This window comes from Anarrhichthys ocellatus, unplaced genomic scaffold (genome assembly GCF_004355925.1).
Source record: "Anarrhichthys ocellatus isolate YVR2014 unplaced genomic scaffold, GSC_Weel_1.0 scaffold32, whole genome shotgun sequence".
NCBI lineage: Eukaryota > Metazoa > Chordata > Actinopteri > Perciformes > Anarhichadidae > Anarrhichthys > Anarrhichthys ocellatus.
Window position 1 is genome coordinate 2,021,851 of NW_022280062.1, and position 27,339 is coordinate 2,049,189.

Genomic DNA, 27,339 nt, shown 5'->3' on the forward strand with positions numbered 1-27,339 from the left:
CCGGCACACCCACACTGGTGTTTTAAATCAACCCTGATGAGATCACCACTCAGGTTAGGGATTATGTCATGTCAATCAAACACACTCTGTAAGTACTGAAAATAATACATATGCAGTGAGTGTACATTACGACTGTCAATAAAAGGTGGAAGAAAACCAAGCAAAACAACGTTCAACAACATTTATCCTACTCAGATTTCCAAGAGGACAATGTGCCCAAGCTCGCAAACAGATTTCCTAATAGTTGGTGTTGCTGTGTTTGTCTGCGTTTTCATAAGTTTCGTTTTCTCAAAGCCACACCTCCACTATATTTACAAGAATACGAACTGATCCAAACTGGTCCAAAACAACTGACTCACAAGATCTCTCATCTACGAAAAGGTGAGATGAGATTGTTCCCTTCTTTTTCTCTTTTACCAACGGATTAGAGACGAGACTGTGCTTTAATGTCATATTACATCATCTCTGTATTTTCTCCAAAAGGCTGAGGTGCCTGGCTGCTGTTGACATGTTGGTGTTTCTTCGTGCTCTTACAGTAACTAGTTTAATACTTATGTCATGTGTTTTTATCAGTGGTGTACAGTAACGAAGTAGAAATACTTCGTTACTGTACTTAAGTCGTTTTTTTTGGATATCTGTACTTTACTTTACTACTTATATTTCTGTTGACTTTTACTTTTACTTCACTACATTTTGCAAAGAAAACTGATACTTTTACTCCGATACATTTCCCCTGAAACCTTCGTTACTCGCTACAAAATCAAATCTATCTTTAGAAACAAAATGAATCATGAGACCAGCGTCGGGGGCTGTGGTGGACCAGAGACTGCGAGCAAGCAGGTTTGGTGAATCAGTTAAATCATTGGTTAATCACGTTAATGCGCAATTGCAAACAAGCGCTCTCAAAGCCGCGGTGTTTTGATTCCCAGTGATGCCCAGGATGCTATATGCTATAGCTAGCGAGCGACTACATGAGCAGAATTCCACTCTACGATGACTGATTTCATGACGGAAGCGGAAATGGAAGCACCTCCTACTCCCGCAACAAACGACGGTGGTGACGAAGACCAACACCCGTGGATCGCTAGCGAGTTAGTGAGCTGAGGAAGTGTTGACAGTTGTGCAGCACTAGTTGGCTAACGTTAGCTATAGCTAGCCACCACACCATAGGATTGACAGGAGCCGCGAGAGCGCAGCATCAGGGTTAGCATCAGGGTTAGCATCAGGGAAATCCTTCCCAGCTGTGCGCAAGCTGTGTGTGAAGCTGAACACACCTCTACCTGCCTCAGCGGCCTGTGAAAGGCTAGTTAGCGTCGCAGGACTAGTCTTCAGCCCAAGAAGAACGAGACTGAATTCTCGCAAAACCTTTGCCTGTTGTGTTCAATTCAGTTTACAAGGTGTCCTTTCTCACAACACTGACCTGATGCATCAAGTGGATATTTTTTGCTGAACACAACATTATGCATTTGCCCTCTCCATCCTCTAGTCGGAATGAGCATACTTATAAACGCACTGTTACAACTCCTTCATAGTGTCATATTGCTTTTCGGAGAATTATGATGATAAGTTCATAGCAGATGCAAAAGTATACTTATGTACAATATATTATGTTGAACATTGTTGCTCCTGGATGGATCACAGCCAACCCAATTATTGTCAACACAGCTCCATGTCCTTGGTGATGGTGCCACAGCGCTTAAAAGAATAAACTTCATAATTCTCAAAATTCTGACCCTTTGCTTTTTTATTAACAGCATTTACTTGTACTTTTACTTTCAATACTTAAGTACATTTAATATCAGAAAATTACTTTTGATACTTAAGTACAATAAATATCAGATACTTTAAGACTTTTACTCAAGTAGTATTCTAATAGGTGACTTTTTACTTTTACTGGAGTAGTTTTCCAGTAAGGTATCTTTACTTTTACTCAAATATGGCTTTTGAGTACTTTATACACCACTGGTTTTTATCAGTGCGCATGTTAAGTGTGAGTGCTAAACTGCGGTGGAAGTAACGAATTACATTTACTTTTGTTACTGTAACAAAGTAGTTTTTTATGTGAAGCCTAGTTGTACATTTTCAATACCTAAGTAGGCCTATTTAACTCAAGCATTGTACTTTCAAGTCGCATGCGTTACAAAAAGTCTAATGAAAGACAAATCCTAATAGCCTGCCTGCCCTAAATCGTGTGACAATTATATTGGTCTATAATCAGTGGTCCCAAGCTGTTTATTTAAAAGTTTTATAAGAAGCGGTTATATGTAGTATAGTATTGCTTGTTGCATCCGCTGCAGTATCCATTGCTCCTTTAATTTATTTGTTGTCATTTTTGTGTAATTATAGTAAGGCTATACACAGAAAGAAAAAAATGATATATATATACACATTGCTGATGGGTTGTATATATAGGCTGCACAGTACGGTCTAACTTGTGGAAAGGGAAGTATTATTTTACATAAGTGTGTTTTTACACTATTTACTTGAGTGTAATATTCTAGCACTCTTTCCATCCTGGTAAATACAGTGTTTTGATGTCTTCGTTTAGATGGATGCGATATTCAACATACTTCAGCAGTTCAGGCTGGAATCTTCCTACAACCAGTTTGTCCAGTTGGGTGTAAAGGATGCAAGAGATTTTTTGGATGGAATAACGGATGAAGATCTGAACAACATTGGTGAGATGAACCTCAACTTTATAAAAATGGCGTTGATGCAGTGGCATGTGGCCTTGGTTTTTCTTAAAGTTTACAACATTCCAGATACATTTGTACATGGCAATACAATCCAATGCAACATTTCTGTAGTAAATACCTTTTATATATCATTTTATCTGTTTTTAATTTTGATTGCTGACACTGTCGGATGTGTAGATTAAAAGGTATTGTATTTTTGTAGGGTATAGTTTGTGTCTTAGTTTTATTAGATAGCAGTTAGTACTATAGTGTGTACTTAATTATTCAAATCTCATTTTTGCAGGTTTAAGTCATGTTGAGAAGAATCGTTTTTCATCGATGAAAAACTTCATTCAAAGACTGAGATCTCTGGAGCGCCAAGTTCAACCTGTGGCGCCTGTGCAAAAGTCGTTGGAGTCATTCAGTCTGCAGTACACATACCCCAAATGTCCTCAACCAATACACATTGGAGGTATGAGGAACACATCTGACAGCCACTGACTTGTTGATCACTGTGTGCTGCGTTGTGTTAAAAATAAAACGTGATGATTGTGTCAGTGATCGTTGTGCAGACATCCACGTATTATGTTGAATTACAGATATGGATCCAGCAGTAAACACGGTTGAGGATCTGATGTTGAGGGTCGGCCATCTTGAAAGTGTTGGTAATTCCAAAGGAGTCTGTCTCTACACAGTCGATGGGATGCCCTTGACAGATGATCCCTTCTTCAACACATGTGAGTAGACCTGAACTCCAACCCTCAGAATCCTGAAGTGCTCATTACCCCCTGATGCAAAGAGGGCTTTCGACAGGGTCAAGAGGAACCTTCTCTTCCTGACCCTGTTGAAATCTGGATTTGGCCCCAAATTAATTTCTTGAATTTCATTTCGTCATGCTGGAATGGGATTACCTCATTTTAAACTCTACCTTCGGGCATGCATTTTATGCTCACTCTTATTTTGGCTCCATTGTGGCTCCACTCTTTCGGCTGCCTGATACCTTTTTTGCCAGCTTTATTCTGTTGGCATTGCACACCACACAGTTATTCTACAAATAGTCTTTAAGTTTCACACTCACTTAAAATTTGGTTTAAGAAAACATTTTGGTTGGCATTCTATCTCTCTTCGGTCTCAGTCTCTCTTAGATCTGGTGATCATCTGCTCCTAATCTTTTTTTTTTTTTTTTTTTAAATTGAGGGTGTATTTCCAGCATTTAAACATTTAAAACTTAATTTGATTCGCCCCGCAACCCCACGCATTGCTTCAGATATTTACAGTTGCGTCAGTTGCCATTACATCATTTCCCAACATTCCAAATGGTTCACTAATGAAATCCATATTTTTGTCAAACAAAAGCAAATTTCTTTCCAATATTTACAACACAGTTTCATATGAAAGTTGCACTACCTTCTTGGAATATCTAAAAAAACAGACCGGCTGAGCGATCTTGGCTTAATTGTCACAGGAAAACTATGGACAGAGGCCCGGCCACTGGTACATTCCTCCTCAGTTTTTCTCGACATGTGCTTTTGCAGTTTAAAGTAGCACACCGATAACACTTATCAAAGAAAAAGCTCTGCTAAATGTATCCAAATATGAATCCTGCCTGCGATCGGTGTGGACAGTCACCAGCTTAGTTAGCTCGTATGTTCTGGCACTGTCCGAAGTCAAAGGCTCTGATTTTGTGCTAACCAGTTCAACGCAACTGTAGAGTACCTGTAACTCTACTGTAGAGTACCTGTAACCCTACTGTAGAGTACCTGTAACTCTACTGTAGAGTACCTGTAACTCTACTGTAGAGTACCTGTAACTCTACTGTAGAGTACCTGTAACCCTACTGTAGAGTACCTGTAACCCACTCTACCCTTATGAAGGATGTCATGCAGCACCTGCATTTGGAAAGGATTAGATTCTCATTGAGAAGGAGTGAAGACAAATTCTACCAGATTTGGCGACTTTTATTGATCACTTTATTAATAATTCTTTGCTTATCTTTCCCACATACTAGCCTATATTTAAACACGATTCAATAAAAGCACTATTGACATATTCAACATGCAATTTTTTGTTTTCTTTCTTTCTCTCCCTCCATTATTCTAGTTTTATTTATTTAGATACATTTTCCTGTTGCTTATATTTGAACTAACTTGCAGTCAATTAAGGTATTGCAATCTAATTTGCTATTCTGCTTTCTCCTCATATGTGTATGATTATACCTTATGTAATACATTCATTTGTACCTGTACTTAACATATGTCCTGTTATTTTTTTCGACTGTTTCTTCGTACAGGGTCTCTGACAGACAGACATATTCAAAATGGAGCTGTAATTTATGCCATATTTACACCAAAGGAAAACCTGAAACAGGCTCCTCAGATACCAAAACGAGAGGTTAGAGAAACCTATGGAGACGATGTGGTTCGATGCCACATCATGCTCAAGGTGCGTTTTAAAAGCAATGGTCATAATGCAAGTAATGATGATATTAACAACTGATAAAGTAAATTAATATCAATGCACACACTGAATGTGTTTGATTTATTGCCCTGCTTTTAAAAATGAAATTCACCGACCATATGTTGTACTGACATTCTGGGGGTCACATCAACTATTAAAACCTTTTTTAATCAGGGACAATATAAACATATACAGTATTTAATTCAAACAAATCTACTCTTTTTAAACATGTTTTATTAACTTTTCTTCATGCAGGGAGACTTTGAGGTGACCGTGAACTTGGCAAGTGACACCATAACCAGTCTGAGGCTCAAGCTGGCAAATGAAAGTGGAATCCCAACACATGTCCTTCATTACAAGTAACTCAGACATACCACAGCAAGCATTGACCTTACGGATTGTGATCCTCTTTGTCCATACAGTCCGATTTCTGTTCTCATGCAGTTCTTCTGTGCTTTGCTGTATTTGCAGAGGTCAACATTGCGGTGGTGACACTCTTCAAAGCTGTGGGATCTCTGAAGGGTCGACGGTTAACTTCTCGTTGTCCACCTTTTCTGACGAGACTTCACAGGATGAGACATTCTTCATTAATGATTTTGTGCCTTCAGTCCAACAAACCCAGAAGGGAATCAGTGTGTTCTTGTCTTCACTTTATGCTGTTGTAAGTTTTATTTTATAGTACATAATCGTCACCCTATTTGATTAACCAGCACCACCCTCCCTGTATCCTGCTTTGAAATGCATTTCATTTAAATGTTTCTTCTTCTAGAAACAACATTACACACCGGAGCAACGGAAGAAACTGATTTCCTACGTAAGAAAACTGACTGGATGTAACCCTCTCGCCCAAAGTTTGCATCAGCTACTCTGTAGAAATGAAACACTAACCAGGAATCAGAAGGTAAACGATATGAACCAGTGCAATTCTGCCCTAAAATATCTATTGCGTTGTACTTCTTGAAGTCGGTGTTCTCGTGTGCTGCGTTACATATTTAGGATTGGCACATTTTTATAAATGTTGATGTGAAAAAAGAATTCGGGAAGATGTTTTCCTGTAATTTGGGTGAAGTGAATCTTGACACAGTGACGTGTGCTTTCACCAGTACTTATTTCTTCTGATATACTTGTTTTGTTTTAGATTGCAGTCTTCGAAGGCTTGTACATCCTCTTTAGAGAGCTTTTGCCTCAACGTCGAGCACAACGAGGGGAGAAAGTCATTGAGGACCTGGAAGTCTTTGAGAATTCCCTGTACTGCTGGGCTCATCTGCTATCGGAAGCAAAGGTATGAGGATACAGTGGTTTGACTGATTCCTAGCCGATGTTTGACCACTTAAGTAATGATCGCTGTGCCTTATTTTGACAGAACCAGGCTGCAGACCATGAGAGCTACGCACCCATCGCTCTCACGTCTGAAGATGGCAGCCGCCTCTCCGAACCAGTCAGAGTACCTGGAGTACCTGGAGCCTTTGAACGAGCATACGTTCTCGAGAAAATCAAAGGTAACACTAAAATAAAAAGCCAATATATAGAATATGCCCACCGTTTACTGATATGTGACCCTTTTTTACTTTTATTAGGGAGCAGCTACAGAAAAATGGTTAATGCAGCAAGATATGGACATTCTTCTGCCTTTTTTTTATGTCATCAGCTTCACTTAATTTTCTATCATTTTTGTTTAGATGGAGAGAAAATTCCAAATTGCACTGAAGAGGTTTTGCGAGAAACATCAATCCAGAGAGACAGTGACGTTGAAAAGGTGCTGCTCAGTTTGCCGCCGTCCATCAGAACATATCCTCTTTGGATTGCCCAAGACAAGACAACGGGTCAAAAGTATGTATCATCAAAGTTTTACTATTCTTAAAGGTACTTTAATGAGATGCTTTTTTTTCTGTTAAACCTTGTTTGTCACCAACCTTTACGATTAAATGACAGCTTTCAGGTAAACATGGAGAAGACTTTTGGAAGTATGATGGAAGAATTAAAATCTCCGGACAATCGACACCTGAATGTGACCCCACCTCTACACTTGAAGGAGCTAGGACAGTGTGGGTCACGCCTCGTTCTTCTGAGTGAAGGTACTCTATTAAGTCACAATATGAAGGGGTGTGCACATGTACTGTATGTTTCACATTGTTACCTTAAAGGTTGAGTATTTATGATGTGCATTAGAACATGTGCACCTATTGTTTTCTATACGAGCCCATAAACTGGATCAACCAGTCGTGGAAAAACATTTACTCAAGTACTGTACTTAAGTACACTTTTGAGGTACTTCAGTATTTCCAACCTATGCTCCTTATACCTTATACTCTACTACAGTTCAGAGGGAAATGTTGTACTTTTTGCACCAACACATGTAATTTACAGCTGTAGTTACTTAGATTTTACATACAAAAAAATGTTAATATTAAGCAGTACATTTGAAGCCAGTCTGAAAGGATCCTCCCATTGGTTTCTATGTTGCTTCTGATATTTAGTACCACATGTTTGTAGGAAGCTTATTAATGTACATGTTTTTCTCTTTTTTTAGACAACATTGCCATATGTTTGTCTCAAGAAAAGGGATGCCCCGGCATGATCAGAGTGCATGATTGTTTGGATGGCAAAGACAAAGCAGTGGATGTGAATGTGTTGGCAGCCAGGTAAGTCCCTCACAGTGTCCACTGGGCCGCTCCTCAAACTATATGTTGAAGTGTCCGAAGGACGTGCAGACTTTTGGAATGATCATGTTAATGAAAATGCTAGAGAGTAAATCGCGGTTACTGTTGGAGATGATGAGTAGTGAGTGGAGATGTGTGGGGGTTTCACTAATGATAGTTTTATAAATGAACTGATACCAGTGGATTAATCTGCTGGTATGGAGTGATGCCCAGTTGACTAGAGAGCACAGGCTACAGTGACAAGTGTTGAAAGAGGCACCGGTGACAAAGCGGATGGCGGTTTGTTAGATAACGTCTTGTTTATTGGGAAGATTTTGGAGGCGGACCTGTAGATTACATCCCCGGAGTCTGAGATGGGAAGTACTGTCGTTTTAACCAGGGAGTGCTTCTCAGAGTGGGTAAAGGAGGCTTTGTTACAGAAAACCAGTTCTTGATCTGACTTTGGAAAGCTGAGTTTATGTGCGTGTTAAAGGTGAGCGAACTGTCTAGCCAGATAACATAAGTACTTGTAGGAATCGACAACTTGGAGTTCTGATCCATTCAGGGAGATCTTTTAGACTAGAGGGCTGATAGTCTGTGGTAAGAGTCGGTTGAAAACTGTACATTGTGTTTTGTTTGTGTTCAAGAGAAGGTAAAGGTTAGAGAAGGTAATCAACTACTGTGGCCATGTGTGCTTTGTCCGTTCTGGGCTACTGTAGAAATATGGAGGCGCAACATGGCGAATGCTGTGCAGATGAAGATATGAAGGTTTCATTCTATGCTAACGAAAACAAAACGATTCTTAGTTTCAATTGATTATCTACTATTAGAGACAGTTATGAATATTATATTTAATTTTTGCCAATAAATCCCCCTAAATGCAACACATTGGTCCTTTTTAGTACAGCAGCACACAACATAGTGAGAACAGAGGTAGCAGCATGAACTGTGAAATGTCGTGATGAGGTGCGTTAATGGCCTGAGCATAAATGTTGCTGCTGATGTATTTTCTTTTATTTACTGAATGAATCTCTGTAAAAGTCACAACCATTTTTGCTGAATGTTAAGTTTTTGGCACTTGACACAGAACTGGTGACCATAGAGATGACCGAACATTTGTCACAACCAGGACTCCAAAAGAGGCCATACTGGTAAAACTTTGTCTGTCACTTGTTTGATTATTTCCTTTGAAGGATGTGGGACTGGCTGGGGAACACAGGACACATTCATGTTATGATTATTGTTGACGTGAATTACCATTAGGTGCTGATAGACACAAGCTCCTCTATGGAAGAGGAGTGCTACGTGGGTTCAGGAATAAAGAAGATCCACGCTGTGAAAGAGCTCTTTGACAACTTCGCCACAAGGACCATGGCTTATGATTTTTATCACGTCATCGGCCTTGTAAAGTTCGACTCCCTGGTGAAGGTTCTCCACACATTTACTGAAAATCTGGAGAAGTTCAAGGTGAAGTCAGTGTATCACACCTTTCTTAGATCTGTGCTTTATTTTAGTGCGGCTTACGTAGTGTAACACAGTAATATACCTTTTTTTCATATTTCTAGGAACACATACGCAACATCGAGGCAAGTGGATGTACTCTGCTGTACGACGCCCTGCGACGTGGGGCGTCTGAGCTGGAGAAGGTCCAGACGAGGTTCCCAGATTGCAGACTTCGCATAATGTGTCTCACCGATGGAAATGATTCTGGGTACATTTCCTCCTCTGTTCTAACCGGTTATGGTACCTTATTTATACTTGACCTGTTTGCACATATATTGAACATCTTATTGTTAGCTGGAAGAAATTGTCATGGAATTCGAATTGTCATGCTACAGATTGTGATCGCCTCAATTCTTTCAATAGATCCTCCATAGAGCCACATGCTGTTACAGTCAAACTCCTGAAATCTAACATCATTGTGGACTCCATCCTTCTTGGGAATGTGGATGACAATATGCTGCATGGAATCAGCAACGCAACAGGTTTGACATCTTTGAAAGACGGTTTCCTAAATGATATCCCCGTGATGTAGTTACTAGATCATGCATAAGAAATTGTAACAAAAATAATTAGATATACAGGATATACCATCAAACATTCTAGAGATCTCATCCACCTCACAATTGTACATTGTACATGTTGACTTTTATGTCCCCTTAACATTTTTATGGTAAGGCTCAAGGTACTTAACACCAGACGGCTCAAGCATATATCTGCTGTTGTTGGTACAATATTTTAGCTTATCACTTAGTTTCCTAAATTGCAATTCCTGTAGAAGAACTGCAGAAAGCACATTCAGGCATTTATGTTTTTCAAAGTCTTAATTAGCCCTCAGTGTTCTAGTAAACGTCTTTTCAGGAAGTAGACTCTATTGTAACTCAAGTGTGTTTGGATGTGAGGTGGAGAGAATAACAAGTGTCTGAATAGAGGACTGTTTAGAGCACATGTCTATAAAAACACATTGCTTCCAGGTGGTTGCTGTTTCAAACCGCAGACAACCAAAGAGGGTCTGAAGCTCTTTGAGATTGAGACAGTTCTGTCTGTGGAGCAGAGGAAACTCAAGGAAAACCTCGACCCGTCTTCCATCAGTCAGGTTTGTTGTTGTTGATCATTGGCCACCATTCTGTTCGAAGTGATAAGAAAATACAACTCATTTTAATATGTCGTCCTGATGTTTAAATTAATTTGTTCCTGTCGTTTTATAGAGTAGTTTGTCAAGCATCTTCAAGACTCACGGGTATGATGAATGCCCAGAGACGTCCATGCCAAGCCAGATAAACAACAAAGTGACAGCAACAGCAAGGTAATAGAAGGAGTTGAAGGTGTTAATGATGATTCTTCAGGTGTTGGCATTACATTTGAAGCATTGATGATCTTTCTAAATAGTGCTCTGAAAAAGAAGATTCGTGAGTCAGGGGGTTGGTATCTGGAGGACAAACGAGTCCTGGAGGAGCTGAAGAGCCTGCATTGCAACCCGCATCCCTTCTTCAGAGTCTTTCCATCCGAGTCGGACTTCAGTGAGTGGCACGTTGTCTCACGTTGATGTCATGCATTTTAGTTTTTCTCCATGGCACATGACTGTATTGTCATTGTATAATTATATATACAGGATGTACAGGATAATTCAGTGCAGTAGTGTGTATACCCCTTTTCAGGTACACTTATTCATTCAAATACATGAATACAAAAGTAATAATATAAGCTTTTTCTGATATTTTCAGCGTTCTGGAGGATTCTCATGCAAGGTCCTCCTGACACACCCTATAGGAAAGGAGTGTTTGAGCTCTACTGCCAGTTTGGTCCCGACTACCCAGCCAAGCCTCCAGTCGTCCGCTTTGTCACACAAGTATCCTGTAAAATACAAATCACTGAAAGGTTATTTGTGATATGTAGACGACAATTTTTTAAATGATTAATAAAAGGAACGTTATCTGTTGGAAATGTATGTCTTCTTAACACAATGACAGGTGTACCACTGCAATGTCAACAGTGTGGGCCGCATCTGCCACAACATATTTGACCGCAACTACAATGCCCACATCACCATGAGAGAGATCCTAGAAGCTGTGTATGGACTCCTCATCATCCCCGAGCCTGATGATCCACTGGACAGGTGAATTGTATAAACACATTCATAAATAAGTAATTATGGGCACCAAGAGATATTTCTTATCCGGAGGATGTTTTTGACCCGTTTCCAGCGTCATTTCAGTTTTGTTCAATGAAAAGCGTTGTGTACACTGGAAATCCGTTGCGTCATTGCATTTATTTTGATGTAGAGACGTCTCTGAGCTCATGATTAATTTGATGACTTACACTGAGAAAGTGTTGAGGGAATTATTGAGTAATTCACACCCAAAGTCCAAAGTGTTTAGATGAGTGATTTAGTTATTTTGTTCTCAAAATGGCCTCCACTAACATTAGAAAATGCATGTCATTTAACCACAACTAATACAAAAAAAGCATTTTGTTTGATATTCATGATGCGAACAACTGACGGATATATGACGCCGTTTAAATATAGAGTTTGATGTTCATGACTGGTGCCGCCTCTGCCCTGTTTCATTCTACCTGGTGGAAATAGAAATCAATGACCAACAATTTAGCTAATTGAGCGCCAAAAACACAATGCAAGCCTCAGCAGTACAATGAAATGCAGTTCGGTACAGTAGCTCTTCTGAAACATACTGCCATTATAACGCCCTTTTTCCCAATCTTGTCAGATAGGCGTTTATTCAACACTGTTGGACAAACTTGTATTTTTAGACAACTTGTGTTGAAAAATTTGATGCGTTTGACTTGCATATTAATTTTTGTTTTTGTCTTTGGAAGCATCTTGGCTGAAGAATTCTTAACAAGCCGTGAGACGTATGAACGAGAAGCAGAGAGACATACAGAGGAAACGGCAGGAAAGTCACTGGATGACATGGAGAAAGTAAATGAGCTTACATATACATATCTGTGTGGATACATGTCTTACAGATTGTACAGACATAAACATCCTGTTTGAAAGTGTTTCTTTCCTTTGTTTTTATTTGAAGACATTGGGGGGGCCGGTGCCACAGTTTATACCTCAACATCTGATCTGTCCACTCACCAAGAAGATGTTTGTTGATCCTGTGAAAACAGTGTACGGTACTGTGTATGAACGCAAAGCCATTGAGGAGCACCTGAAGCAGTGAGTTAATTTACTAAGAAAGAGTTGCCTGTATGGTTCCCTAAATGACTGCTACCCATTTAGAAACCACACAGTTGCATATGGATCCTCCTTGTAGTGGCTTTCAAACACAAAAAGTCTCATCAGCTGCATTGCCATATGTGTTCACAGTCAACTGAACATGTTTTTACAGACACCGGTACGATCCGACCGCTGGCCCGGGACATGAGCTTGAAATGAGTGACATCACAGCCAACCAGGACATGAAGAAAATGGTGATGGATCATCGCTCTCGTCAAATTCAGGTTGATGTTACAGCCGAGTAGATTTACAACAGTTTCTCATGAACAAGAAAATCAACCAGCTACTCAATATTTTATCACTGCAAGTTGTTCTTTTGTGATTTATATTTGCATGTTTTATATTTGCATGTTATTTTGTATTTGCATGTTTTATATTTGCATGTTATTTTATCTGTTGGTTTGGAAAGGTTAGTGCAGGTTGTTTTTGTTAATTTGACAGTGATGGACGTCACTTCAACTTTCATGAACAGTGATGGACATTTACTTGTTTTCTCTGTTAGGATGCTTGTGTTCGGAGTTAATTGTTACCTTTTCACCTTTTGTTACCTTTTGGTTTTTCAATGTTCTTTTGCATGCTGTGCTATTTTCCCTACTTACTGTTGTATCATTTAAATGTGTTGTAAATATGTTGAATATAGTGAATAAAAGTGTAAGCTCAATGCATGTCTTAATGTTGGCAGAAGAAAAAAAACGATTTGACAAAATGGATGCATTTTCTTTCGACAACTTCAAATACACAGAAATGCTTTTCTTTAAGTAATCCATGTTGAAGCTGATGTTTACTGATCTGTTGCACACAAGTGAGATTTTTATGTTATAAGCGAAAGGAGCAACTAATATTTCTCCCTTTAAAGCAAAACATGTTAAAGATCAATATTCTCTCAAAAAAACGATTCTCAGCAAGAATGGTTGCCAGATTACGAACTCTGTCACATGCAAATCAAAATTGTTTAGATGGATAGATGTATGACGCTAATAAAACTGCAGAACACTGTTGAGGATAACAACATAAAGGTAAGGGGCGTAAGATTTATATTAATTTGCTGATTTTAAATAAGACAAGTGGTTCACCAAGACTCCTGCAGTCTAAGCGTTTATGTGCAGTTACAGACTTACTTAGGTGAATTACTATCATATTGTTCATTATTAGTATTAAGTGTAGATTGTCCCACAGTCGTTAAATTCATTATACGGCTCTGGACCGCCCATGCTACGGTACGCTACGGTACGGGTCCAGGGAACCAATCACAGCCGCCAATTCTGCCCTTACGTCAAGTCCCAAATGTGAAAGGAAGTGAATCACTCTTCAAAATAAATGTCCTTGAATTAAGAAATATGTTATACGCAGGGTAGGCCCGCACACACGATAACCAAATGTGGTTCAACAACATTCTAAACGGATTCCTGTAAGTATAAATGTAATTCTTGTTTGTGCGCCTTGTTCCCGCTGAATGTATAAACGTCTACGACATGTATGCTTTTATTTTGAAATCTGTATCCGGAAACGTGTTAATCATTCACGCTAGCTTTTCGTTTTTTACACAATGCTGGATTGAATGCTGCCTACTCGGCAGATCTGAATGAATACAGAAGGAAGACGACAGCAGGTGAGTCTTAATGGATCTTGGATATCTCCACTGTAACGTTACGTTTGTTACGCTCACCGTAAAGTCGCACTGAAAACGATCGATACTGCCTCAACAGGTCGCTTTACTTCCGATTTCTTAGTATCGAACTAACTAGCTAGACGAACTGCAGTGAGTTCGTGCACACTAGTTCTGCAGCCATGGCTCTGGTTCACATAGTTCATTAGTATTAATTATTTTATTTATACATCAATCTCATAGTCTTGGTAAAGACACATGTAGTGGGGGGATCACTGTCGGTAATATTTAAAACGTAATCTTTTCATTTACTCTCGTGCCCTGAGAGGTTGAACCAACACCTGACATTCCTGCGGAACCTGTTAACACTTCACAGGTATCCTGAGAAGTCACTGAAACTGGTTTTGAAACGAGTCATATTGAATCTCAATGGATCTGTTGTCATGTATATCTATTAAGTAATTATGTCTTTGCGTTTGTTTTGTTTACCACTTACAGACTTGTATATAGACATTTTATTGTTGGCCATTGGTGCTTTTTATATATAAATATATGCAACTGTAAACCTATTTTTCACTGCTTGTCTACATAACAATCCTGTCTATTCTTAATCTTTGTAAAAAAACGGAGTCTAAATTCCTTGTATGTGAACGCATATTTGGGCAATAAAGCTTAATCTGATTCTGTAATGCAAAAAAATAGAACTAGCTTCAGAATGGACCACGTCAACATTAGGGGGAATTTACCATGGATTAAACTCATTAAAACACCAACATATTGCAGGTTTTGGTAGTTAAACGCTACTTTTCTCTCACTTTGGTCAGATACATTAAATGCTGATTCAGAGCCCCTGTTTTCTGTTTCTGAGCCAATTAGAATATTATTTCATACAACACAACCTGGAATAAGATTCAAATTAATTTTGAAAAATACATGAGTACATGCTGTTAAATAATTAATTAACATTCACTTAGCTCTAGATTTTGTTTTCAAACACCATTACTGTGATACTTATATTTCAGCTTGGTTTCATAATTACATCTACGCATCAAATTAACCCCCAGCTTTCCTCTGCTTGTGTGCTGCGTGTCCTTTTCTCCAGAGAGATGTGGTGGGTGCTGTGGGTGCTCACTGCCTTGCTGGCTCTCGTCTGCACCCTGGATGTGGGGTACTTCCTCCGGGCAGCTGCTGTGATCCTTCGGGCCTGGTTCCAGCCTCCAATCCGGGACGTCACAGCAGAGCAGATCCAAACAGGCCGGGTCGCCCCCCGCGACATTGACATGTGCCACATGAACAACGCTCGTTACCTCCGGGAGTGTGACTTTGCCCGCTTCTCTCTCTACATGCGCAACGGGGTGTTCAAGGCACTGCGAGCACTCAAAGCCTCAATGGTGGTGGGGGCCACCACCATCCGTTACCGCAGGGCCCTGTGCATAGGTGAGGGGTTCGAGCTGCGGAGTCGCATCGTCACTTGGGATGACAAAGCTTTTTTCCTGGAGCAGAGATTCGTGTCGACAAAAGATGGTTTGGTGTGTGCCGTCATGTACTGCAAGCAGAGTGTCGTACGCAGCAGCCCAGACAAGATCATGCAGCACCTGTGTAAGCGGAAGGTAAGGATCGAATGATTAACACGCATGTCAATTGCACACCTTTTTGATTATTGCAGGACTTTGAGTCATTGGTGTGCTCCTCGCAGGTGGAGTGCCCTGAGTTTCCAGAGGACCTTCAGCACTGGGTCAACTTCATCTCCGCCAGCAGCCAGGCCCTCAGAGCCGAGAGTGGACTAGACGAGAAGAACAAATAAGACTTTAGATTGACTTTTTGTATGACAGCTCAGGATTAAAAGGACATGTGTCTTCTGTTCACAATGACTCGACTTAAACACACTTGTGCCTACACGTCTGAATTTAAGCTTGACTAAGACCCCGATACCTGTCAAGACTGGAAAGAACAGCACACCAGATTATTTGGAGAGGCTGAAAACGGATTACTCATTCAGTAATAAAGTATTGTAGAAAGTTAATCTTATGTGTATAATGGTGGCAATAAAACTGATTTTGAAATACTATTGCATTTTTATGCCTTCACTATGCATATGGGTGCACTATCTAGCCCAATATCACACATACAAATTATTTTAAATGTATACAAAAAAATGGACTCGAGGAGCTTCACAATCTGTCCTTGGACCCTCGCAGCGGGGAAGGAAAGCCTGTAGAAGTGAACTAACTCCACAAGATGGCAGTAACGCACCACGAAGTACGCTGCCTTCAAACCTTCAAAGAAGAGGAAGAAGAAGAATTAACTGTCGTCACACACCCGGAAGTTATGGCCAATCATTCTACCGGTTTCTTTTAAGTTGTAACGCATCTGATGGTAGCATTCTCTTCTGGACGCATGGTGAGTTTTGCAGCTATAAGAAATAATTTTACCGTATCTGTGGTTATTGTTTAAATTTCCCAGAATGAGAAAACATTTAAAAAGCATTGCGTCTTCACGTGACAGAGTGTGGTCTCTATTCCGCAAGGCCACCTACTGCTGGTAGCTAGCAGCTAAGCTAACAGATTTTGGCTGTCACAGCAGGTTGCGCACCGTTCATTTGAAACGAGCTGTCGAGGGTGAAGTAGGGGCTTATGGGGAAGTGATGCTTCCGTGTTTTTAGCAATGACATGAAGCCAACGTGTGGGATAAAAAGCACGAACCTCTTGTTTTCTCCATCTGCACTGACATTGATGAGGTCAAAGGTGCATTTGATTCACGTTAAATATTGTGGTCATGAATTTAGAAAACACAGGAAATTGATGTCAACTATGGAATTTATAATGTATTATAAATTATTTGAATTCTATCCTGCGCTATATTGCTGTACTAAACCATATATTATGGTACATTCTTACTAACTTTCATCCTATACTATATCCCATACTCTATCTTACTTTACCATATTATGTTAATATATAACTGATTTTGTGGCATATTCTGTTATATTTATGATATAATTCTATACAAATACTAAGTACCGTTAATTAAAGGTCCCATACTGTATGAAGTCAGTCTTTTTTTTCTAACTATAAAAGAAGTCCTAAGTGCTAAATAAATACTGAGACCATTTTACAGTTTTAAATGTAAACACTGTAAATGCTTCCCAGTTTATTGCCTGTTGCAGTGTGTGGGAATAACATCAGCTGACAGGAAGTAAACATTGACTAGTAGTTGTTTTTTAATAATATCAGACCGGTGTACTCTGTTAACATGAACTTGCTGACCCTGTACACTACTACACCAGTTTTATGTACCATTATTTGTTTAACTGTGCTATTGCTGTCCCCCCCTGGTGGTCAATAAAGGAATATTGTACCTTTTTTGGATTGTTCCAGAGAGATGTTGCTGCTGGTGCTGGGTGCCCTCCTCTTGCTCTTCTGCAGTCTGGATGTATGGTACTTCCTACGTGGGGCCAAGGTGTTCCTCCAGGCGTGGTTCCAACCCAGAGTATGGGACATGCTGGCTGAGCAAACCATTGACGGCACGGTCCTTCCCCATGATTTGGACTACATGGGCCACATGAACAACTCCCGATATCTGAGGGAGTGTGACTTTGCCCGCTTCCACCATTACATGCGAAACGGGCTGTTCATGGCCTCGTGGAAACTGGGGGCCAGATTGGTGGTCGGGGCATCCACCATCCGGTACCGGCGCTCCCTGGCCTTCCGCGAGGCTTTTGAGATTCGGACCAAATTAGTGGGATGGGATGAGAAGGCGTTTTACGTGGAGCAGCGCTTTGTGTCCAAGAAAGATGGTTTTGTCTCTGCGGTCATGCTCTGCAGGCAGAATGTGGTGCACTGCAGCCCGGAGAGCATTCTGGAGTTTATCTGCAAAAGGAAGGTGAGCAATAGCTGCAAATAGAGAAAAGTATTGGTGTTGACTGTAGTAGGGTTTCAACCGATAACGGTTTTCATTATCAATAAATCTGTTGAGATTTATTTCAATTAATTGTTAATTTGTCAAAAAATGCTGAAAAACCCATTACAGTTTCTTAAAGCCCAAAGCGGTGGTATCAAATTATTGTTTTTCCCCCCAAACAACACTCTCAAAATATTTGGTTTACTATGAATAAGAAAGAAAAAACACAAATCTGCAAAATTCAAAAAATAGACCTAGAAAATATTTTGCATTTTTTTTATTGAAAAAAGAATAACCGACCATCAATAACTGACCATCAAAATAGTTACCAGGTATTTTTCAATCAACTGATTGATTGATCAAATTATCATTTTAGCTCTACTGTTTCTAAGAAGTGGAAAATGTCCATCACTCATTCATAATACCCGAAGTTAAACCTAAAATATTACGCTACGTTATGTGTGACCAACAGTCCCAAATCAAAAGCTATTCAGTTTTCCATCACACGAGGCAATTTTGGGGAGCTGGAACCCGCAAATGTTTGCTTTCAAACTTGTTGCGATTTAAATGTCTGTCTATTGACTAATAGTTTCCGCTCTGGACTGTGGCTTTTTTCTGCTTGTTTTTTTTTTTTTTTTCGGGTAATTTTGTGTTTGTGTGCAGATCGACTGCCCGGAATTTCCTGAAGACCTCAAACACTGGATCAGCTTCATCTCAGCCAGCAGCCTGGCTCTGAGAGCAGAGAGTGGACTGGAAGAGAAGAACAAGTGAAGCCCCACACCATGACACCCTGACACCCTGCATCACCAGTGTAGGTCCACATATCACTTACATTGCACACACATAACGGTCTATATATATATATATATATATATACATGCACACAAACAGTTAACATCGTAGAGAGTTTTTAGTTTATTTAAAATATTCCATTTATCTCTGTTTTTGAGTTGATCCTTCCTTCTGTGTATTTTTGTTTGATGTGAACAGAAATACTGAACTTACATGTATGAAAACTTGAACTATAACGGTATTCCATGTTTTAAAATGTATATGCATTGGGATCATATTTCTCTCAGAATAAAGTGACACAAGAAAGTAACTTTATCCGTGCAGCTTATCGACTGGCTTTAGACATCTTTATTTTCATTTTTGCGAAATCCTCTAAATCAGATAAGCATGTAGAGCAAAAGTTAATCTTCCACTGACATCAATGCATGTTTTAAATCAAACAGAAGATGTCGTTGTGCCTGTTTCTCTTGATTAGCCGTAGTTTACAGCTACATTTGCAGAGAATTATAACTTTTTACAAAAAGCGTAGGTGTGATGAAATACTTGAATGGACACCATGTACTGTCAATAGTTTTAAACTTTCCATCAGCATTTTGCACAAAGTAACCCAGGTGAATAGACAACCAGACTTCCTGTTAACAATCTGAAAGGGAATATTCGACTTTCTTTTACAGACTGCGTAATACATGCATTTAAAGTGTGGGCTTAGTGATTGGAATTGTGTGTAATTTTAAGAGAAAGTGCTCGTATATTTAAATGAACGGGCATAATAAGCAAATGCTAATGTGAGGTTGCTGGCAACCTTTCAAAACCTGCAACGCATGGTAAACACTGGTGTGGGATGATACTTGGCCTTTTGAAATCTGAAACCTTCCCCTTTAATGCATCAAAGCTTTATTTTGTGACTAAAGTAATGTATTGTTCTGTATGAAGAGGAAACAAAATCAATTGTTAAAGATATGTCTAACCTGTTATGTATGTTGTTGACACACTGAAAATCTTGCTTGATTTATTTAAGTCTGAAAATATTCCCTGTCTTTTTTTTTTCTCCATGTATATTATTTATGATATATTGAAATGAGTTAATGTACCAAACTTTATTTATTGTGTTAATTATTTAAAGGCATTTTGAATTAAAAATGCATTAGAACCTATGTTTCTGTGACTGCTTTTTGAGTGCTTGTTATTCAGCAATTTCCTGTGATTTTGTGGTATAAACACCAGTATTTGTACCTCACTTTAATATTGCAGCTGGTAAAAGTATAGCTGATAATACATCATTATGTATTTTCTTTTTGTATTATGAATCTGAATCAAATTGAACAGTACAACATATACCACTCGAGTGTCTAATTTACTCAACTAAAGTACAAGTACCTCCTTGGATAGGGGGAAACATTTTATTAAACCTCTTAAACGCTCAAGAGCAACTGAAGAGAGAATCCTCTCCCAGGATGGGCAGAATTGCAAAAGATGTGTGTACAGAATGAACAACATACTACATTTACAACATATTCATTCCATGTGACAGAAATTATATATATATTATGAGAGAATTATTAGCACTAATAATAGCAGAAATGATAATGTAAACAATACTACACATAATAGCATCAGTGGACATACTAGATTGATAATGAAAGCTGTAATAAAAACTAATAGAAATGTGACAAAATTATAATTTTGTCAGGGTGTCAGGCAGGGTAATGGCACGATAACGATCCGGGATTAACCACAATCCATAGAAACCTGCGAGGAGAGAAAGCATACAATAGCATGTCGAAAAAAGTCATTGTATATATAGCTGTTTAAAAAAGTCAAAGCAGAGTATGTCAAAACATGTCATAGTATAGCATGTCGAAAAAAGTCATAGTAAATATAGTAGCGTAGAAGCGTAAATATACAAGAATAGCCTACACAAAATAAGAAACTTTCATAACAGTCTACATATTTTATATTGAGTGAGTATAACGATCAAATATGTAATACTATTGAAGTTACATTATTTTGAAACTCAGTGATTTTTAAAGATCAAGTTCCCTGCTGCAGTTTCCGGTAATGCCTCTCTGGCCACGCCCCCTCTTTTCACTTCCTGTAAACAAAGCAGCAGCTGTGTGTCAGTCAGCTTCTTGCGCTTTTGCTCATTTTCTACACCAACTTCATCGTTTTTCCTACGATGGCTCAAGCCGGACTGGTGCTGGACAAGGACCAGTTCAACTGCTCGGTATGTCTGGACGTGTTGAGGGACCCCGTGACCATCCCCTGCGGCCACAGCTACTGCTCGGACTGCATCCAGAACTACTGGGACCAGGACGACTACCTCGGGATCTTCGTGTGCCCGCAGTGCCGGCACAACTTCAACCCGAGGCCGGTGCTCAACAGGAACACCATGCTGGCTGACGTGGTGGAGAAATTCAAAAAGACGGGACTTCAAGAAGCCGCGACGACGACGCTCGCGAGTCAAAGTTTCGCCGAGGCCGACGACGTGGAGTGCGACGTGTGCGCTGGAAGGAAAAACAAAGCCGTGAAGTCCTGTCTCGTGTGTCTGGCCTCCTACTGCGACGTGCACCTCCAGCCCCACTACGACTCTGCTGCCTTCATGAAACACAAGCTGGTGTCGGCCTCCAAAAAGCTCAGAGAGACGATATGTGGCCGACACGACAAGCTGCTGGAGGTGTACTGCCGCACCGACAAGCAGTGCATCTGTTACCTGTGTCTGACAGACGAACACAAAGGACACGACACGGTGCTGGCTGAGGCCGAGATGCAACAGAAGCAGGTAATCAGTTTAATCAGTTCACCTGGTTGTCTCCTGTAGACCTGGTCTGATGTGATCTACGCGGTGTAAAATCATTGACATCCTCCTTCACTTTAATAAAGGTATCTTTCTCAGGGAAAAAAAAACATATTTTTAATATAAGTATAAGGGAAAAACTCAGGAATTCACAACAACACACACTTTACAACCCAAATACATTGGTTCCATATTAAATACAGCATCAATTGCATAAAAATGCCAAAAGTATACTATCTTCAAAACTTTTTGTAATGTGTAGAGTCTTAGGTCTGGTCTACTGTGGTCTTGATGGAGGAAAAGCCCAGTTTAACAAATACAAAGTGGGATTTCAACAGTCTCTGTAGGCTCCATGTAAATCTAGTCTAATATTAAACATTAAATATAATATTAAACCTACTACTACAACTACTGCTTTACTTTTTGCTATAGACCTCGACCGATGTGGTCTGGTTGGAGGATAAAAAACTGCAAAATTGCCCTTTACGTCTGTTTTCCCAAAGGTTAAATATTTGATTCAATACAAGTGTGGGAAAACGCCAAAATTCACAGCAACACACAATTTATAAACACAAAATAAAAATAAGTACAAGTGACATTCAAAATGCTCAAGTATGTTTTTAAAACACGTTTTTGTAATGTCTAATGTGGTCCGGATGGCAGTGAAATCACTCTTTTATTCAGTTTTTTACTATTAAAATAAAGGATTCACAAATCTTAACAGGTCTTTATGGTCTCCATGTTAATCTAGTCCTGGTTTGAATATAAATCCAGTGGGGTTTTGGACTAAACCTGGTCTGATAGAGAAAAAGCTTATATATTTATGTTTCCTGTTCTCACAAATAGAGGAAAGGTTCCATAAATCTGAAATGGGGTTTTAAACAACACCAACATACACATTTACAATATAATGAAATCAGTTGTCGTTGTATTTGCAAAATTAAAAAGTGGTGTAATGAAACTATGCAGACACTCAGATATCCATGAAGTAAAAGTAACTTGTTTTCCCTCAGGGGCAGCTTGGTGACATGAAGCAGAGCTCTCATCTGAGAATTCATCAAAGGGAAAAGGGAGCCCAGGAGATCAGACGAGCCATTTTCTCTCTCTCTGTAAGTGCCAACATCCTGCTCGTTCTGATGTATAAATACAGTAAATCACTACATATGTGCTAAAAAAAAAAATCCTTCTCTGTGTTGCTTTGTGTCTCCCTCCAGCGTTCTGCTCGGGTGGCTGCTGCGGAGAGCGACGCAGTCTTCACCGAACTGATTCGGTCGATTGAGCTGAAGCGCTTCGAGGTGAGAGAGCTGATCAACGCCCAGGAGAAGACGGCCGTCAGTCACGCCGAGCAGCTGCTGGAGAAGATCCAGAAGGAGATTGCCGAGCTGAAGAAGAACGAGGCCGAGTTGGACAAACTGTCCCACACTGAAGACCACGTCCGTTTCCTTCAGGTACCAACGCTCAGATCGATCCCACCAGTGGTACATTTACTGAAGTACTACACCACAGTAAAGTAGCGCTACCTCAATATTGTACTTGAGTATTGTCTGCCACTTTATACTTTGACTCCATGACATTTCAGAGGGAAATATTGTACTTTTTATTTCACTACATTAATGCATGACTTGTATGCAAATTAAGATTTTACCTGCAAAACACATGATCAGTTTGTAAAATATGATGCCTTATTCAGTGCACAATTAAACATTGTTAATGAGTTATTTTAGTCCTTAAAGTATTATGTTGTTGTTGTTTTTTAAAGTAAGAACTAAGTGCTGTCATATTCTGAGCTGTTTCAAATGCAAACAAACTTGTTTCATAACATCTCATAATACTATTGCAGCAAACTGGCCAATTTCTCAAACTCATTTGTAAAACATTTTTAAAAACTTAAGTATCTTCACTGCAACAACAGATCTTTTTTTCACTTGTTTTGGGAAAACTAATCACATAAAATACCATCAAATAATTCCTTTTTTGCATTATTGGTTATTTTGATACTTTAGGTATATTCTGCGAACAATACTTCAATACATTAGGAGTTTTACTTGTCTTTTTAGTGTAGTGTTACTACTTTTACTTAAGTAAAGGATCTGAATACCTCTTCCTGCACTGGATACCAAACAGGCCGATTTTCCAGCAGAATAACACTCTTTGTCTCCGTGTTTGTTGTTCCAGAGTTGTCAGTCTCTCCACGCTCCACCTGTGCTGTCAGCTTTGCCTTCGGTCACTGTTGACCCCAACCTCACCTTTGGCCCAGTGATGACAGCTGTGGCCGATTTTAAAGGACTGCTGCAGGAGGTCTGTCATGGAGGATTTGTCAGCATCTACGAGAAAGGTAGATACAAATGGGTTTTATGTCAAGTAAGTGTTTTTATCCGATACAAATTATTGTGTCAACTCTGTGATTGTTTTTTTCTTTTGTAGTGAGAGACATAGTGATTGTAGGTCCCCCAAATCCTGATGTACAGCTGGACACAACGCAGCCCAGTGATGGTGAATCAGCAGTACAGATGGAAGCAACACTAAGTGAGTATAAAACTGCCCATGCTCGTTTTTAGAATAGGATTTTGATGACTCAGCCAATTACAGCTTTTAAAACAGGTGTTGAAACACCCCAATACTTTTGGTAGTCGGTGATGCATTCATCAACTAGTACTAACACAAATGTGATGTGAATATCAATAAAGTCAAGCACTTGGTAAATAATTCCATTCCATCACCAAACTGCTCTAAATTGATATTTAAACCCTGAAGAAACACTGTCTGTGCATCCCATCCGTACCACATTATCATTCAGCAGGAACATCTTACTCGACATGTTTGTTCATAGTAGAGTTTGCTGAATCTGCTGAAGTGGAAGGATGACAGTGCTGCAGATTCTGACAGTTTGGACAGCTGAGACTTTGCAGTAACAGTGTTTGTTCTCTTTGTGCTTGCAGTGATCCCTCCAGCTGGTCTAGACCAAAGTCCCGTGAACCCTCTACTTGGCCTAGACCAAAGTCCCGTGAACCCTCTCAACCCCTTTCTCACTCCTGGACCCACTTTTTCCTTCTCACCATTTGGTAAATAAAGCTATTATCAAAATGTACAGGTATTTAAGCATTAAACAGTGTGTAGGGAGCATTTCACAAGAGAAAACCAAATGCAAATCATGTCACAAATGTTCATTTAAGTGATGGGGGGAAAGAAAAAAAACAAATTCAGAATATGTTACATAAATCCTGCAGTGGAGGAAGAAGTATTGAGATCTTTTACTTGAATAACAGCCTTATTATCACACTATAAAAAATACAAATAATAGTCCATAATAGTACATTTTTTAATTTATTTGTTGCCACAAGGTGCTGTAGACTACTAATTCCTGTTCTGTCTGCCCAGGCACCAAACTCTCTTCAGGATCCAGACAGAGACACCTTCAGCGACGCTCTCACCCGAGGAGGAAATAGACTCGTAGTGGACATCAAAATCAACATTTCACACGCAGCTGCATGGACTGAATGTCATTATACCTCAGTGTTCTTCTCGCACTGTACTGACTGATTTGTATTTTTAATAATTCATCCTTTGTTATTAATTTAGTTGCTGTGTTTGCACCAATCAGCTATACATGCATCTCGCATTGTAGTGTAGATGGGAAAGAGTAATTAGAGCCACAGCATATCATATAGACAATGCATTTACTTTAAAGTATTAAGCAGCATGAAGCAGGCCTGACGCACTACATCTTATTTCAGTATTTGAAAGGAAATTGCCTTGACGCTCAGTCAGATTTTACTTTTTTTAAATATGGTTATGCTTTTTATAATGTTTTAACTAAAACTACAAACAATAATTTTGCTTTACAGACATGTGTAGTAAGATATTGGGATTTCTGAATTGCTGACATTAAAAAAAACACGTACAGACTGAACTCTCATGGGTGGTGTTTATTTGCATGGAGACTGGTTTACACTTTGAACTAACACTGGCAACAAGTTTCTGGTGTAGAAGTGGAATAACAGGTTGACTGCGAACACACACACACACTGCAGTACTGTTGTGTAAAATGTTATACATCAAATAACAACGATTGGTCACCATCGAATATGAACTCACGTAGGAGGGAGAGGTGGTCCAATAGAAGGTTGTTCCTTCCTCAGGTAGCTCTATCTGGTTTCCTGGCTGTGGATTGGATGCTTCAGGTGAAACCCGAGAGGCTTTAATCAGCACACCTGTCGGCCACGCCCCTCTTTGTCCCTTGTAGTTTCGGTTGGGCTCGTGTGGGGAAAATGGCAGCAACAACTATTTCTATTGAACAAGACCAGTTTTGCTGTTCGGTGTGCCTGGAGGTGTTAAGAGACCCGGTGACGATCCCGTGTGGGCACAGCTACTGTCTGGACTGCATTGAAGACTACTGGAACAGGGCCAAGCAGAAAGGCCAGTACAGCTGCCCGCAGTGCAGGCAGGTGTTCAACCCGAGACCGCTGCTGAGTAGGAACACAGTTCTGGGGGAAGTGGTGGAAAAGTTTCTACAGTCTGGAGTTCAAGCCGCGGCTCAGACCGTGGCCAAGCCGGAGGAAGCGAAATGCAGTGTTTGCACAGTGAGGCAAAGCAAAGCTGTTAAAGCCTGCCTTGTGTGCTCGGAGTCTTACTGTGCGCCTCACTTGAGAGTCCACGAGGACCGCTTTCGGGGGAAGACCCATAAATTGATTCCCGCTGTGGAACAGCTGAGGCAGAAGTTGTGCCCGCACCACGATAAAGCATTGAGGCTGTACTGTCGCACTGACCAGCAGTGTGTGTGCTCCCAGTGTGCTCAAGAGAGACACAAGGGCCATGACGCAGTCTCAGTGGCGGATGAGAGAGCGACACACCAGGTGAGTTTGTTGATGCTCGAATTCTCACTTGTTTCGGAACAGCTTGAAGTACAGTTGGATAAACTTAGATTACAATTTACTTTATAAATTATATAAATATTGTATAACATGTACGTTTTCGCGGCATTATTTTTTTTCCAGAGGATGTATACGAGTATGCATTTGAATTGTAAGGGACACGTTTTGTTGAGGCTGAGAAGATAACCCTGATTACATCTCTATTACATTATCAGGGTTATTTTAGCTGTTGGATTGACTGGTGGAAGAACTATTGGAATAATTATACTTTAGTCAAATTAGAAATACCACAGTGTAAAAAAAATCTCTATGTGAAAGTCCTGCATTCAAAATCTCACTTGGGTAAAATAACAGTAATAGCATTAAAACATACTTTACTACATAAGAAAGACAGTAGGGTAACTCATTCTGATCCTGTATGGGGTTACAAACAGAGACACAATAGATCCATAAGGATATGTCTTATACAGTTTAGTATAAAGGCTTCAACAATTAAAAAATGAAATGGGGGTGTACAATGTGATCTAGTCCTGCAGCCATGTCTTGTCCTCTGATGTTACTGTGTCAAATGTTTAGGTTGATAGACCAAAGGCCTTGCAGTGCAATCCAATCCTTTTGATTGTAAAATCCAAACTTTCCATCTTGAAAGTCAACCGTGAAAAAAACCTATTGGACTGAGCAGCCGGAGGGACTCGGTGTGATATTCATCTTTTTGTATTCTCTCAGAAAAAACTCCAAGATGCCTCTTTGAAGTCTGTGCAGAAATTGAAGGACACGGAGAAGGAACTTAGATACGCTGTCCGATACATCAAGGTGAGTGCGTCTTATAAGAGCTTTAAATGTGCGGTTGACATACTGCCCTTC

The 27,339-nt window shown here is 39.8% G+C and overlaps 5 protein-coding genes across 8 annotated transcripts in view; all 5 read left to right on the forward strand.

Moving 5' to 3' along the window:
- The first annotated feature begins 147 nt into the window (after nt 1–147).
- LOC116393107 (uncharacterized) lies at nt 148–13,181 on the forward strand. 3 transcript variants are annotated; one of them, XM_031865115.1, is made up of 25 exons: nt 148–381; nt 2,549–2,678; nt 2,980–3,147; nt 3,275–3,412; nt 4,966–5,117; nt 5,388–5,491; nt 5,604–5,793; nt 5,902–6,033; nt 6,271–6,414; nt 6,496–6,631; nt 6,812–6,962; nt 7,065–7,207; nt 7,663–7,774; nt 8,859–8,922; nt 9,035–9,238; nt 9,337–9,482; nt 9,638–9,756; nt 10,246–10,367; nt 10,480–10,577; nt 10,661–10,791; nt 10,996–11,120; nt 11,242–11,387; nt 12,107–12,209; nt 12,316–12,452; nt 12,625–13,178. In XM_031865115.1, exons 2-25 carry the CDS (start codon nt 2,549–2,551, stop codon nt 12,755–12,757), a joined length of 3,228 nt encoding a protein of 1,075 aa, XP_031720975.1. In that variant the 5' UTR covers nt 148–381; the 3' UTR covers nt 12,758–13,178. The 3 variants fall into 3 exon arrangements, 2 of the variants coding, with proteins under 2 accessions (XP_031720975.1, XP_031720974.1); XR_004213371.1 differs by lacking the exon at nt 148–381 and adding an exon at nt 734–840 and having other exon boundaries at nt 12,288–12,452; nt 12,625–12,715; XM_031865114.1 differs by lacking the exon at nt 148–381 and adding an exon at nt 734–840 and having other exon boundaries at nt 12,625–13,181.
- Nucleotides 13,182–14,043: 862 nt separating this feature from the next.
- Nucleotides 14,044–16,216, forward strand: LOC116393112 (protein THEM6-like). Its single transcript, XM_031865120.1, has 3 exons — nt 14,044–14,121; nt 15,221–15,728; nt 15,815–16,216. Exons 2-3 carry the CDS (start codon nt 15,225–15,227, stop codon nt 15,920–15,922), a joined length of 612 nt encoding a protein of 203 aa, XP_031720980.1. The 5' UTR covers nt 14,044–14,121; nt 15,221–15,224; the 3' UTR covers nt 15,923–16,216.
- A 128-nt stretch (nt 16,217–16,344) lies between these two features.
- On the forward strand, nt 16,345–20,472 carry LOC116393123 (protein THEM6-like). Its single transcript, XM_031865151.1, has 3 exons — nt 16,345–16,518; nt 17,496–18,000; nt 18,682–20,472. Exons 2-3 carry the CDS (start codon nt 17,500–17,502, stop codon nt 18,787–18,789), a joined length of 609 nt encoding a protein of 202 aa, XP_031721011.1. The 5' UTR covers nt 16,345–16,518; nt 17,496–17,499; the 3' UTR covers nt 18,790–20,472.
- Nucleotides 20,473–20,769: 297 nt separating this feature from the next.
- On the forward strand, nt 20,770–25,514 carry LOC116393121 (E3 ubiquitin/ISG15 ligase TRIM25-like). Of its 2 annotated transcripts, none has more exons than XM_031865145.1 (7): nt 20,770–21,589; nt 22,618–22,713; nt 22,819–23,052; nt 23,780–23,939; nt 24,029–24,130; nt 24,544–24,666; nt 25,001–25,514. In XM_031865145.1, exons 1-7 carry the CDS (start codon nt 20,987–20,989, stop codon nt 25,048–25,050), a joined length of 1,368 nt encoding a protein of 455 aa, XP_031721005.1. In that variant the 5' UTR covers nt 20,770–20,986; the 3' UTR covers nt 25,051–25,514. The 2 variants fall into 2 exon arrangements, with proteins under 2 accessions (XP_031721005.1, XP_031721004.1); XM_031865144.1 differs by having other exon boundaries at nt 20,774–21,589; nt 24,983–25,514.
- A 96-nt stretch (nt 25,515–25,610) lies between these two features.
- Nucleotides 25,611–27,339, forward strand: part of LOC116393120 (E3 ubiquitin/ISG15 ligase TRIM25-like) — a 10,313-nt gene continuing 8,584 nt past the window's right edge. The window contains exons 1-2 of the mRNA XM_031865143.1: nt 25,611–26,457; nt 27,202–27,288. Coding sequence (XP_031721003.1) covers nt 25,873–26,457; nt 27,202–27,288 — 672 coding nt within the window. The 5' untranslated portion in view covers nt 25,611–25,872. The remainder of the gene's footprint in view (nt 26,458–27,201; nt 27,289–27,339) is intronic.

Excerpts from the sequence above, each read along its gene's own strand:
- LOC116393107 (XM_031865114.1), top strand. The coding sequence starts at position 784 with ATGAATCATGAGACCAGCGTCGGGGGCTGTGGTGGACCAGAGACTGCG. Across the intron at positions 7,775-8,858 it reads GTGAATGTGTTGGCAGCCAG|AACTGGTGACCATAGAGATG; the intron begins GTAAGTCCCTCA and ends CACTTGACACAG. Across the intron at positions 8,923-9,034 it reads CTCCAAAAGAGGCCATACTG|GTGCTGATAGACACAAGCTC; the intron begins GTAAAACTTTGT and ends AATTACCATTAG.
- LOC116393112 (XM_031865120.1), top strand. The coding sequence starts at position 15,225 with ATGTGGTGGGTGCTGTGGGTGCTCACTGCCTTGCTGGCTCTCGTCTGC. Across the intron at positions 15,729-15,814 it reads AGCACCTGTGTAAGCGGAAG|GTGGAGTGCCCTGAGTTTCC; the intron begins GTAAGGATCGAA and ends TGCTCCTCGCAG.
- LOC116393123 (XM_031865151.1), top strand. The coding sequence starts at position 17,500 with ATGTTGCTGCTGGTGCTGGGTGCCCTCCTCTTGCTCTTCTGCAGTCTG. Across the intron at positions 18,001-18,681 it reads AGTTTATCTGCAAAAGGAAG|ATCGACTGCCCGGAATTTCC; the intron begins GTGAGCAATAGC and ends GTTTGTGTGCAG.
- LOC116393121 (XM_031865144.1), top strand. The coding sequence starts at position 20,987 with ATGGCTCAAGCCGGACTGGTGCTGGACAAGGACCAGTTCAACTGCTCG. Across the intron at positions 21,590-22,617 it reads CCGAGATGCAACAGAAGCAG|GGGCAGCTTGGTGACATGAA; the intron begins GTAATCAGTTTA and ends GTTTTCCCTCAG. Across the intron at positions 22,714-22,818 it reads GAGCCATTTTCTCTCTCTCT|CGTTCTGCTCGGGTGGCTGC; the intron begins GTAAGTGCCAAC and ends GTCTCCCTCCAG.